We start from the raw sequence: 12,914 nt of genomic DNA, 5'->3' as shown, positions 1-12,914 counted from the left end.
ATCATTTTGGTATGTTCTATAATTAGTTACATGGTTGATTCTTCTTTAAAAGGATCTCTTTGATTCCATTTCATAGGATTATTGGACATGGGGAAGGACGAGGCCTCCCTTGAGGAAGTATTAGCCTATCTCAACCAAATCTACTGTGGGCAGATGTCCATTGAAACCTCCCAACTTCAGAGACAGGAAGAGAAAGACTGGTTTGCAAGGCGGTTTGAGGAGCTGAAAAAGGAGACGTTTACTACAGAAGAGAGAAAACATCTATCCAAGCTAATGCTAGAATCTCAGGTATAAAAGCAGCAGCTAACAAATGGAATAGGTCAGCTCATTTTCTACAAAGATCTATAGATACTGGAGAGAGGGAATTGGCATTAAATCTCTCACTATACCCCTACTTACCCCCTCCCTATTACTTCAACACAACAGACAATATAACACCATTTTATTCTAAGATGGAAAAAGTAAATCACCAAACAATGGAGCTATTGGTTCTCCTCAGTCAGGATACTTTTTTATATGTGTGTCTATTCACTCTATAAAAGATTATAAAATCCTTAAGATCTCCTCTTTTTATCTCCTGAAGTAATAATAAATAAATAAAAAACTATGCATGGAAGACAAATCAATACAAATTAATGGGATTGAATGTTTGTCAAGGCTATTCTGAGGTCTCAGGCATATCAAGAGGAAAAAAATTTTATTCCCAATAATTCAGACAGTTGGCCAGTTTGCATCCTTAATAAAATAGTACTGTGGAGCCTGATACTGAAACTCGGGTACTGGTTCAGGCTGCAGAAATCTGAGGCTCTGCCCAATGGAAGAACACACATTAAGGGGTTCCTCTTGGGTTAAGTTATTCTACTTCTCAGGCCATTTTCTCTTCATCCCTTACTGTGGCCGGTGTCCCTGGCAAGGTGTTCCTGCTGGACTCAGGGTGACATGTTTTTCTCTGGGTTAGGTAGTGAAGGGCACAGCTGCAGCCATTTGAGGTGGTGTGGGGTCTTTACACATAAGTATGTCTGATTTTGACCTAAGTAGTCAGCTAATGTGTAACTAAGGTGTCTGATGTGATGTCCCATAGGAATTTGACCATTTTTTGGCCACCAAGTTTGCCACAGTGAAGCGATATGGAGGCGAAGGAGCCGAAAGCATGATGGGCTTTTTCCATGAGCTGCTGAAAATGTCAGCCTACAGTGGGATCACTGATGTCATCATTGGGATGCCCCATAGAGGGAGACTTAATTTACTGACAGGCCTTCTGCAGTTCCCTCCAGAGGTAAGATACTTTCTATGACATACAATAAAACCGATGGTAATAATTTCTTTTAGAAAACTGACTAAGTATATGAATCATTGGCCCAGGATATAGCTTAGTTAACTGATGGAATTCATTACTGCTGGATAGAATGGGTATTTAGGTTGATTTTTTTTTTTTTTTTTTTTGGCATATCCTTACATAGGTTCGTTCTTTCAGGGCATTTAAAGTTTAGTTTATTTCCTTAAGGATGATATGAATAGATAAATTCTGTTCTTTGAAGCAAAATTTTCTTACTTCATAAAATTGTTCTAAAGAACACAAAGATTTGCACAATTTTATACAATTTTACCTTCTGAGAAGTCAATGTTACCTTTCAGTTATTTACAGAGTTTATAGTTTGTACTAAATAGATTGTTTTAAAACCAATGATACATTGCTATCTTAAGACACTTAACCTTTTTTGGGCAAAGGCACACTTGTTTCATGAAAAAAATCACGAGGCACACCACCATTAGAAAATGTTAAAAAATTTAACTCTGTGCCTATATTGACTATATATAAAGTAATTCTCTTGAATAGGAATCAAATAAACACAAAGAAAGTATTTTATAATTACTTTATTATGAAATATTAAGTAAACAAAATGGTGAAAAATTATAAAATTCTTGTCTTGTCTGCACCTACGGCACACCAGGCAACATCTCTGTGCCGCGGAACAGCGGTTGAAAAACGCTGTCTTAAGAGACCATCTAAGTGAGTGGTTTTATAGATAATTGGATCTTGGTATTTCTGTTCAGTCCAACTCAGCTGCTCTACTCTATAAGTAGCTCAAAAGACTTTGGAATCAGGACTGAAGATCTGATGTCAGAGAACATCAGAGAGATTTGATATTTAACAAAGTTGTGGCCATTATGTGTGAATAAGCCCCATTACTGTCCTTTTCCAGGGGATTAAAAATAACTACAAATGTTAAAGGGACTGTCAAAATTAGATGGAGTGAACAAAATTAGACGTGCTGTCTTTAAGAATATTAGAAAATCTAGGTAGTATCTTGTTTAGGGGCCAAGCTCTACCACTATTACTCAGAGCTCAGTGTTTCTGATGCTAAGAGATTGATAATCAGATTTTAAAAGACAAATACCATAGAAAAGGTAGTGTATGACAGGATAAAGTAATTGGCAGACGGAGCATGTGCTTAGGTACATGTGTTGCCGAAGCGAGCACCACGTGCAGAAATTCTTAAACCAGAAATTGCATTCCTAAAATATCTCGGACAAAGAAATCACTCAAAGATGCAAAAGTGATAAATGATTATACCTGTGATAAACACATCTGTATATACACTATGTATGGTTCTATTTGTAGATAGGTAATTAAGCTTTTGCAAACTAGAGAAGCTTCGGGGTCACTCAAATGATTTGGCAAACTGAGAATAACATGCTGTTTTTGGTTAATACTTTGGTTTGAGACCTAGCTTTGTTATAGGACCTTTAACAATTTAATTTCTCTTGTTCACTTTAAAAATGGGTAATAAGATTTGTCTCATAGAACACTGAAAATGAAGTCAGACAGTATATGTAGAAAAGTCCTTTGAGTATTGGACTTCTATAGTTTTTTTTATTGTTTAAAGTATTATATATGTCTCCGTTTTCCCTGATTGACCTCCCCCCCATCTACTCCTACCCCCAAAGGTAAGCCCCCACTGCCCCAGTGTCTGTGTTCATTGGTTATGCAAATATGCATGCATACAAGGCCTTTGGTTGATCTCTCATCCCTTACCACCACTCCCCTGCCTCTTGTCTCTGGATCTATTTTTGTTCATCAGTTTATGTTAATCATTATATTCCACATATGAATGAGATCATGTTATATTTATCTTTCTCTTACTGGCTTATTTTGCTTAGTATAATGCACTCCAGTTGCAAATGGTAAAAGTTCCTTCTTTTTTATAGCAGCATAGTATTCCATTGTGTAGATTTACCCCAGTTTTTTTAATCCTCTCATCTGCTGATGGGCACTTGGGCTGTTTCCAAATCTTAGCTATGGTGAATTGTGCTGCTATGAACATATGGGTGTATATATTCTTCCTGATTGGTGTTTCTGGTTTCTTAGGATATAGTCCTAGAAGTGGGATTACTGGATCAAATGGGAGTTCCATTTTTAACTTTTTGAGAAAATCCCATATTGTTTTCCATAGTGGCTTATGCTCAATTAATATTTGACAAAGGAGGCAAGAGCATAAAATGGAGTCATGACAGCCTCTTTGATAAATGGTGTTGGGAAATTTGGTCAGATATATGCAAAAAAATGAAACTAGAGCAACAACTTACACCATATACACACAAAAAAACCAAAACCTCTGTTTTTTAGGACTTAAATGTAAGTTGGGAAACCATTAAAATCTTAGAAGACTTCATAGGCAGCAAAATATCAGACATATGTTGTAGCAATATCTTTACTGATACAGTTCCTAGGGAAGGACTAAGGAAAAAATAAACAAATGGGATGACATCTATAGTTTTTTAGATGTAACTTGAGCTAAAAATATAGTTGTCTCCTTTCTAAACAGGATTAAGTTCTATTATTTCCCTCTCGACTTTTAATGAAATTAATTGAAAAAGTTATTTTGAAAACATACTCTAACAAGTGTATTTAAGAAAATTATTGTGTCTACTGCAAGGCAGAGGTAACTTACAGTCTATGTCATGTTAGACTCCTCATAAAGTGTTACGTCATTTGATTTTGAAGATATTCAAAAAGTTCTGTGCATTGGAGCAGTTAGAAGTTTGTGCATATCTTTAAATAATGGATGGTAATAATTATAAAAGCATGTGCATGAAGTTCCTTTATATTGTATAATTTAAACTAGCCACTTCTCAGTTATGATTAAAAAAACCTTTTTTTTCTTTCTTGTATGTGTATCTGCAATAGCTGATGTTTCGCAAAATGCGAGGCTTAAGTGAATTTCCGGAAAATGTACCAGCCACTGGAGATGTCCTGTCTCACCTGACCTCCTCAGTTGACCTGGACTTCGGTGCGCACCATCCCCTGCATGTGACGATGCTGCCTAACCCCTCACACCTGGAAGCTGTCAATCCCGTGGCTGTCGGGAAGACTCGGGGAAGGCAGCAGTCTAGACAGGATGGGGACTACTCTCCGGATGTTTCGGCTCAGCCTGGGGACAAAGTCATTTGTTTGCAGGTACTTCCAGCTTCAGGAAATGTGATCAGGGTGTGGGAAGATAAAGGAGAAAGAATGTCGAAGTTGGTAGGTCTGAAAGGAGATGGCAGGTATTCAAGATGAAACTGAGATAAACTTTTAGGGAAAATAATATTCTGGGGTTGTTTTAAAAATCAGTAACAGATATGAAGTCTAGAGTCAAGGCAATAGACTTCAGACTGGTTTTCACTGTGCTTTTCCTTTCTCAAGTTATGATTAATTAAGGGGTTATTGACTGGCATACCTACTACTGCTGGGAGGATGGATGTCATTACTTCTATGAAAGTATGGCCTTCTAGGAAACCACCTGGTACTCATACATCTAACAAGGCTACACGAGTCTGGATTTATTTATTTATTTTTTGCTTGTTTGTTCTAAAGTGACGGTTTTTGGTATTAAGGTAAAGAATACAAGTTATTGCCCTCCCTGGTTTGGCTCAGTGGATAGAGCTTTAGGCCGGAGAATTGAAGGGTCCTGGGTTCGATTCCAGTCAAGGGCAAAGGCACGTACCTCTGTTGCAGGCTCAATCCCTGGCTCTGGTCGGCGGCATGTGGGAGGCAACAATGTGTCTCTCTCACATCGATGTTTCTCTTTCTCTGTCTTTCCCCCTCCCTTCCACTTTCTAAAAGTTAATCAATGGAAAAAATACCCTTGGGTAAGGATTAACAACAACAAAAGGATACAAATTATTAGTGTGGCTCTTGCTTCCCCAGCACCTCCCCCAGATTTTTCATAACCCAAAAGGTATCTTTTAGAGGTTTGGATTGTAGGTCCCTTTTAAAAAAAAAAAATTTTTTTTAATTGATTTTAGAGAGAAGAAGGGAGAGGGAGAGAGACAGAAGCATCAATGATGAGAGAGAATCATTGATTGGCTGCCTCCTGCATACCTCCTACTGGGGATGGAGCCTGCAACCTGTTGACGCTCAACCACTGAGCAATGTCAGTTGGCTTGCATATATATATATATATATATGTGTGTATATATATATATATATATATATATATATATATATATATATATACACACACACATACATACACACACATACATACACACACACACACACACTGTTTCCCCGAAAATAAGACAGTGTCTTATATTAATTTTTGCTCCCAAAAATGCGCTAGGTCTTATTTTCAGGGGATATCTTATTTTTCCATGAAGAAGAATACAGTACACATTTATTGTTAAATGAAAATAAAGGAAATTTATTACCTGTATACAGTACGGTAGTACGGTAATTGTCAACACAAACCAGACAAACTGTGAATCCTACAGTATCAAGAATTTACTCATTTATTCAATGACAATCATGTCATCATCTTCTGGAACATCATCATAACAATCCAATTCCTGAATTTCCTGGTGAATTTCTTGTGACTCCATTTCTTTCAGAATCAGTGGACAAAATCTCTCATGTTTAGCCTAGGTGGGGCCTTATTTTCGGGGGATGCCTTATATTTCACTCAGAAGGATACCTGTAAGTAGGTCTTATTTTGAGAGGATGTCTTATTTTCGGGGAAACACTGTGTTCGTTTCATTGTGAACCTTTAACTACTAGGGCACATGTGTCAAACACAAGGCCCTCGGGCCAAATCCGTCCCGCCAGGCCTTGCAATGTGGCCCTCACCGCGCTGTCATCACTGCACTCCGCTGCGTTTCCATCACAATGACAGTTTATGACTGTTCAGTAAACCATTTGGCCCGAGATTTAGGCTGGATTTTAGATTTTGGCCCCTTCTCTGATTGAGTTCGACACCCCTAGGGGATAAATAATCCTGGATATCAGTAACCAAGTCTTCAAACTCAACAGAAATCTACAAACTATATATAAGGCAGTAGAATATTTGGCTCTGTATACAGATAACCACGGTATCTTATTCATGTTAATTTTTCATGGGCTAGAAACTTGTGGAAAATACTTGGGGATAGGCAGACTGGATTTGATTATGATACAGCATTGTTAGTATATGAGGTCTGGGTCCAGAGCAAGTCTGCCTAGGAACTGCCATAGTGTGTGGGTTCTTGACTTCACTTAGGAAAGATTTCACAACACGAGTCCAGGTGATTTTGAGAGCATGTTTATTACAGTTGGGGACAGTGAAACAAAGGAAGGGCTTAAGGTATTAGAAGAAGCCACAGGAGAGAGCCTAGGCCAGACGGCTGTTAGCTCACTGGGAAGTAAAAGTCACTGTGACAAGTAAGCCACATTGGGGCTGCTGTCAGTTCACTGGAAATTCAGAGAAAATGGAGGCCTTGGACACAGGTTCAGTGGGAAAGCCCGGGAGGAGCTGCCGATGCCCACCGCTCCCCTGGTTGTAAGTCTTTTGGGGACCCTTAGAGTTTAGGAGAAAGAGAGCAGAGATAGCAGGTTGGGCATGCTTTAGCGAGAGTGTGCTGTGGGTCCTTTGTCTTGAGGCTTTTTATCTTTCTTTGCCTGGCCAGAATCTGAGGGAGGTCTCATGGGAGGGTCTTAACAGAAGATTCATTAGCATTCCAGGGATGTCCTTCAATATGTTGATTCATCAAATTGTGCATATAGAGAGGGGTCAGGAGTTATTTTTGATTTAGTTTTATATTCAAAAACATTGAAGAGGACTGGGACTGGGGCTTGTCTGCCCTGAGACAGACTGGAATGTGTAAACTTATTTGCTTCTAAGTGTCCTTGATTAGGGAAGATAAAATCTTGTGATTCATTAGCTGCCTGTAAATTGCTGAAATTGTTTGGTCTTGTTTAATTGTTTTGTCTCAGTTTTCCTTATTTCACTTGTCAAGGAATTTCCTTAGCTTCTTACTATGCTGCCACAGTATTTCTAAATAGAAAACTCCAAATAATTAGCCAGATATTCTTTTTTTCTTTTTAAAATTTTTATTTTTAATTACAGTTTACATTCAATATTATTTGCATTAGTTTCAGGTATACAGCATATGGTTAAACAACCCTGTACTTTACAAAGTGTTCTTCTCAATATTTCCAGTACCCACCTGGCACCGTCTAAGTTATTGACTATATTCACTATGTTGTACTTTACATGAGACTATTTTGTAACTATCAATTTGTGCTTTTTTATATATATATATATTTATTGATTTTTTACAGAGAGGAAGAGAGAGAGATAGAGAGTTAGAAACATCTATCCCGATGAGAGAGAATCATCGATCAACTGCCTCTTGCACACCCTTCTGGGGATGTGCCCGCAACCAAGGTACATGCCCTTGACCGGAATCGAACCTGGAACCTTTCAGTCTGCAGGTCAACGCTCTATCCACTGAGCCAAACCAGTTTCAGCTGTGCTTCTTTTTAAAAAAAAAATACATATTTTATTGATTTTTTACAGAGAGGAAGGGGGAGGGATAGAGAGTTAGAAACATTGATGAGAGAGAAATGTCAATCAGATGCCTCCTGCACACCCCCTACTGGGGATGTGCCCGCAACCCAGGTACATGCCCTTGACCAGAATCGAACCTGGGACCCTTCAGTCCACAGGCTGATGCTCTATCCAATTTGTGCTTCTTCATCCCTTTACCTTACTTACTGATTTTGCATGTGTTTTATTTGTTCTATAAATTACAAAGACAGATATTCCCTTTACCTTTCTCTTGACTTAATTCATGATACAAATTTTTTCCTAAGTGAAGTCAAGAACATTATGGGTAGTCATTTGCATGTATCCCTACATTAAGCAGATCTTAAGATTGATTTCTGAAGTAAGAGGTAAAAATGGTATTTTCTTTGACGTTATGAGAAACTGACAGCCTACCTTTGCCTGCTTTGTGTTCCCAAAATATTTTCCCTGCTGTTTTGCATGCCTTGCTCAAGTACACGATTCTGATTTCTTGTGGGAACTCTAAATTTGGAGCCTATAAAACCATGGCGAGTGAGACGCTACTTTTTTCTGCCTGTCCTCTGTTTTTCTTAGTCCTGGACCTGGTAAAAGTGGATTCTCATTGTGATCTCCTGTGTGTGTCCAAGCTCCCTCCTCCCACCTCCCAGTCACGTTTGACTGCGTGGCTGCCAATCACCCAGCATTTGTTTGTGCTTATGGGCCCTTAATCCCACAGAGCTTTATGGAGCGTAATGGAGTGGTTTCTTTCTTAATTTAAGAGGGAAAATAAAATTAGCAATTGACAGGTGTGCTTTAGTGCCAAGAATCCTAAGGCCAGGATAAAATGAAGCAAGTTATGAACATATGTTCTTATCAAAGCCTCTACTGTAACATTTTGTAAAGGAGCAGAAAAGGCACTTACCTTTCTTCCTTGTTTTGCTGATCTCCATTTACATCCTTACCCACAATGAATCCCATCAACAAGGGAGCCTAAGGGTGAGAAACCCCTTGACCCTGTGTGGCTGCCGGCTGGATTTACAATGTAGCAAGTGTAGAAAAGACAAGGCCTCTGGAACCAAGAAGACATTTGCTGCCTTGTGGTTTGGCATGTTTGGTTTTTACATTGTTCTCTGAATCTCACAGGTAAAATGAGGGTATATTAATTCCTCATTGTATTCTGAGGATTACATGAGAACAGGTACATAATAAATTCCTTAACCCAGGAAAATGGCTCAGAGGAGTGGGGAAATAAGTAAATAAAATAAAATAAAATAAAATAAAATAAAATAAAATAAAATAAAATAAAATAAAATAAAATAAAAGGTGGTATCACAACCAAAGAAGGTCTAGTGTCTAGTGCCAGCCATGTGAAATATATACTGTTTCTGAACCTAGGTTTTCTCATCTGTTAAAAGGACAGTAGTGACTTCCTTATCTGCCCCCTCCCTCCAGCCTGGCTGTTGAGTGGATCAGTAGAGATAGTGTTTAGTGCTGTGGAGATAATGTAAGGGTATGTTATCGCTATGTATAAATATTCCACATTGTCAGTTATCCCTCTGGACCCCAGCAATGGGGAGGTGGGGCCCGGAAATTTCACTTAGGCAGAGGAGTGTTTTCTTTCTTACTCAAAATATTCTACTTATATAAAAATAACTCTCCTTGGGACATTAACAATATCATTAAAAATGAACTTCTAAGTATTTTTCCTTAACTCATATTTAGGAAAATAAATTAATATTTAATTCTGTTATCATTAGAGCCATAAAGATTGCTTTAAGTTAGGGCACATCAGATCATTTTATTCTTTAGTTCAGCATCTTAGCTGTTTATGATAATTCTTTTTTAGCATAAAGTCTGTAAGGCTTATATTTTCTTCTAAGATCTTCTAAGATCTAGAATTTCCTCATTATTAGCTTTCAGCTTTTCTTTTTTCTTTTTTAAAATATATTTTATTGATTTTCCACAGAGAGGAAGGGAGAGGGATAGATAGCTAGAAACATCGATGAGAGAGAATCATCGACCAGCTGCCTCCTGCACACCCCCTACTGGGGATGTGCCCGCAACCAATGTACATGCCCTTGACCGGAATTGAACCTGGGACCCTTCAGTCAGCGGACCAATGCTCTATCCACTGAGCCAAACGGGTTTCGGCATCTTTTAGCTTTAAAAAACAAAACAAAAAACCCTCCTTCTCTTTTGTGATATTGTGATCTAGCAGACTTCAAATATTCTTGAAGAGTAGTATATTTTAGACATTCTCTCATAACATTTTGTTTTTTCTTCAAAGCAGTTGATTGGGGGTTTCACTGGGCAAAGGGAGTGTTCAAAGCCGTGCACTATTCCTTATATCTCACAGCCTGTTTCCGTGAAAGTTTTAGTAGGCCTGATTTTCTTTCCTGGACCTCCAAGAGCCCTTGCTTCTGTTGATGAGTGTACCAGAATACTGGGGATAGGTGACGATATGGGATGGAGAGAGTAGGTCAACTGGTAGTAGCTGCAAGAGGAGAATAACTGATTTAGCATCTTTGAAAGTGCTTTAGGTCAGCATAACTATTTGAGAAAACCCTACAACCAGCAGATTTTTAGGAGGGCAGGGGAGCAGTGAGAAGGTGGTTGTTTTTATTCCTGTTATTTGAAAACAATCTATTCCAGTCTGAAAACATAAAAATTTTCCATTGTGTTCCTTCTTTTTTATTCTCCCCCATAATTTAGGTTCACGGTGATGCTTCTTTCTGTGGTCAAGGGATTGTCCCTGAAACATTTACGCTCTCTAATCTCCCACATTTCAGAATTGGTGGAAGTGTCCACCTGATTGTCAATAACCAGCTGGGTTACACCACTCCAGCAGAAAGAGGAAGGTCTTCCTTATACTGCAGTGATATTGGTATGTAACACAGAATTGTTGGTGTTGCTGGGTCAGACAAGGAATTTCTAGAGAAACTTCCAGTTCAACTTGGAACAGCGAGCCTCACTGGTTAGCCCATTTTAAATTTTGGATCAGATACTTTCAGTGTTGTTAGTTAATATTTATTTTAAACTTTGAGCATAGTTGTTACATCCAAGGAAATAAGACTAGAGTGGAACTTGGATGGTGCAATCTCAAATTGCTTAAATATCCAGTTAAATGATCTGGAAACAAGAGATCAACACAATTAGTCAGCATTAAAGTAATTGTCTTTACAATGTTCAAACTTTGAGTACTCAAATCTTAGTAAAAAAAGGATATGTTTAATTCAATAAGGGATTAATGTCTAAATATATAAAGAACTAATACAATAATAAAAACAATTAGATTAAAAGGGGAAGGAATTGAATACAGCTTTTCCCAAAGAAGATATACTGATGGCCAACAGGCACATGAAAAGGTGCTCACCATCACTAATCATCAGGGAAATGCAAATCAGAACCACAATGAGGTACCACACAAACCTCTGAATAAAAAAAACAAGAGGCAACAGGTGCTGGTGAGGATGCGGTAAAAGGGACTCTGATGCACTGTTGGTGGGAATGTAAATTAGTCCAACCACTATGGAAAACAATATGGAGATTCCTCAAAAAATTAAAAATAGATGTGGCATAAAATTCAGAAAATCCACTCTGGCTATGTATGCAAAGTATATGAACACAGGATTTCAACAAGGCTACCTGCACTCCATGTTTATGACAGCATTATTCACAATAGCCAAGATATGGAAGCAACCCAAATGTCCAGCACTGGGTGAATGGATAAAGAAATATGATAGGTATACACATGGAGTACTATTCAGTCATGAGAAAGGAATACATCCTGCCATCCATTTGTGCCAATGTGGATGGATCTTTGAGCACAGTATGCTAAGCAAGATTGGTCAGACAGCAAAAGAAAAGTATTGTATGATATCATTTATATGTAGAATCCTAAAAAAAAAAAAAAAAAAGTCACAGATGTGAAAAAGCAGAGTGAAATGGTGGTTACCAGAGGATCAGGGGTGTGGGGAAGGATAAAGGTGGGGAAGGATAAAGGTACAAATGAGTGAATAATGAATAGTAAGTAAGCCATAGAGATCTGATGTGTAGTATATAATGAATATAGTCAATAATACTGCACTATACTGGTATAATGTGATAAATATTGCTTCAATGGCAATCATATAACAATATCTAAAGTATCAAAGTAATATTCTGTATATTTGAATTTATTAATTTTAATATGTCAAATTTATTTTATTTATTCTTATTATTATGTTTTAATCCTCACCTGAGGATATTTTTCCATTGGTTTTTAGAGAGTGGAAGAGAGAGGGAAAGACAGAAACATCATTGTGAGAGAAACACATCTTTTGGTTGCCTCCTGCATGAGCCCTGACCAGGGCCCAGGCCAGGGAGGAGTCTGCTACCAAGATACGTGCCCTTGACTGGAATTGAACCCGGGATCCTGTGGTTCACTGACTGATGTTCTATCCACTGAGTCAAACTGGCTAGGGCTCAATTTTTTTTTTTTTTTAAATGATATATGTTCAGCCACTAAATTTGGCCAAGTAGTCTGGTTAGACATCAGATGTGAAGAATGATGGTTGCCTTCTTTTAATCAATGAAAATTGGCAGTATTAAGAGAAATGCAGGATTCTAAATATCTATATACTTAAATGATATTTATTGATTTTTAGAGAGAGGAAGAAACATCCATTTATTGTTCCACTTATTTATGCATTCATTGGTTGCTTCTGATGTTTGTCCTGGTTGGGGATCGACCCTGAAACCTTGGTGTATCGGGATGACACTCTTAACCAACTATGCCACCTGGCCAGGGCAGAAATGCAGAGCTTTTAATACCCATTCCCTATTTCACAGAGTTATAGGAAATGTGAGATGGTAGGATCTATTCTGTTTCAGACCCAGAGCCTGGCCCGGATGTGCCTTGAGACTATGTGAAATTTTTGTGATTAGTTAGAGATACTGAAAATTCATTATTGAATTCCTCTTTGGAGAAAATCCAATTTTCTCCCATAGGATGCATTAATAGTAATAATGTCAATAACAAAATAACTGTTAGTTATTACACACCAGGCACTTTTAAGTACTCTATATGCATTTAATCTTTACAATAATGCTAAGAAGTAGGAGCTATTA

The 12,914-nt window shown here is 38.0% G+C and overlaps 1 protein-coding gene across 1 annotated transcript in view; it reads left to right on the top strand.

Moving 5' to 3' along the window:
- DHTKD1 (dehydrogenase E1 and transketolase domain containing 1) overlaps positions 1 to 12,914 on the top strand; it is a 50,365-nt gene that overhangs the window by 14,387 nt on the left and 23,064 nt on the right. Inside the window, exons 3-6 of the mRNA XM_036452820.2 lie at positions 77 to 288; positions 1,082 to 1,276; positions 4,190 to 4,459; positions 10,518 to 10,689. Of these exons, the coding sequence (XP_036308713.1) occupies positions 77 to 288; positions 1,082 to 1,276; positions 4,190 to 4,459; positions 10,518 to 10,689 (849 nt within the window). The remainder of the gene's footprint in view (positions 1 to 76; positions 289 to 1,081; positions 1,277 to 4,189; positions 4,460 to 10,517; positions 10,690 to 12,914) is intronic.

This window comes from Pipistrellus kuhlii, unplaced genomic scaffold (genome assembly GCF_014108245.1).
Source record: "Pipistrellus kuhlii isolate mPipKuh1 unplaced genomic scaffold, mPipKuh1.p scaffold_m20_p_1, whole genome shotgun sequence".
Lineage (NCBI taxonomy): Eukaryota > Metazoa > Chordata > Mammalia > Chiroptera > Vespertilionidae > Pipistrellus > Pipistrellus kuhlii.
The sequence above is the reverse complement of the archived record's forward strand: the minus strand, read 5'-3'. Positions and strand labels throughout refer to the sequence as shown.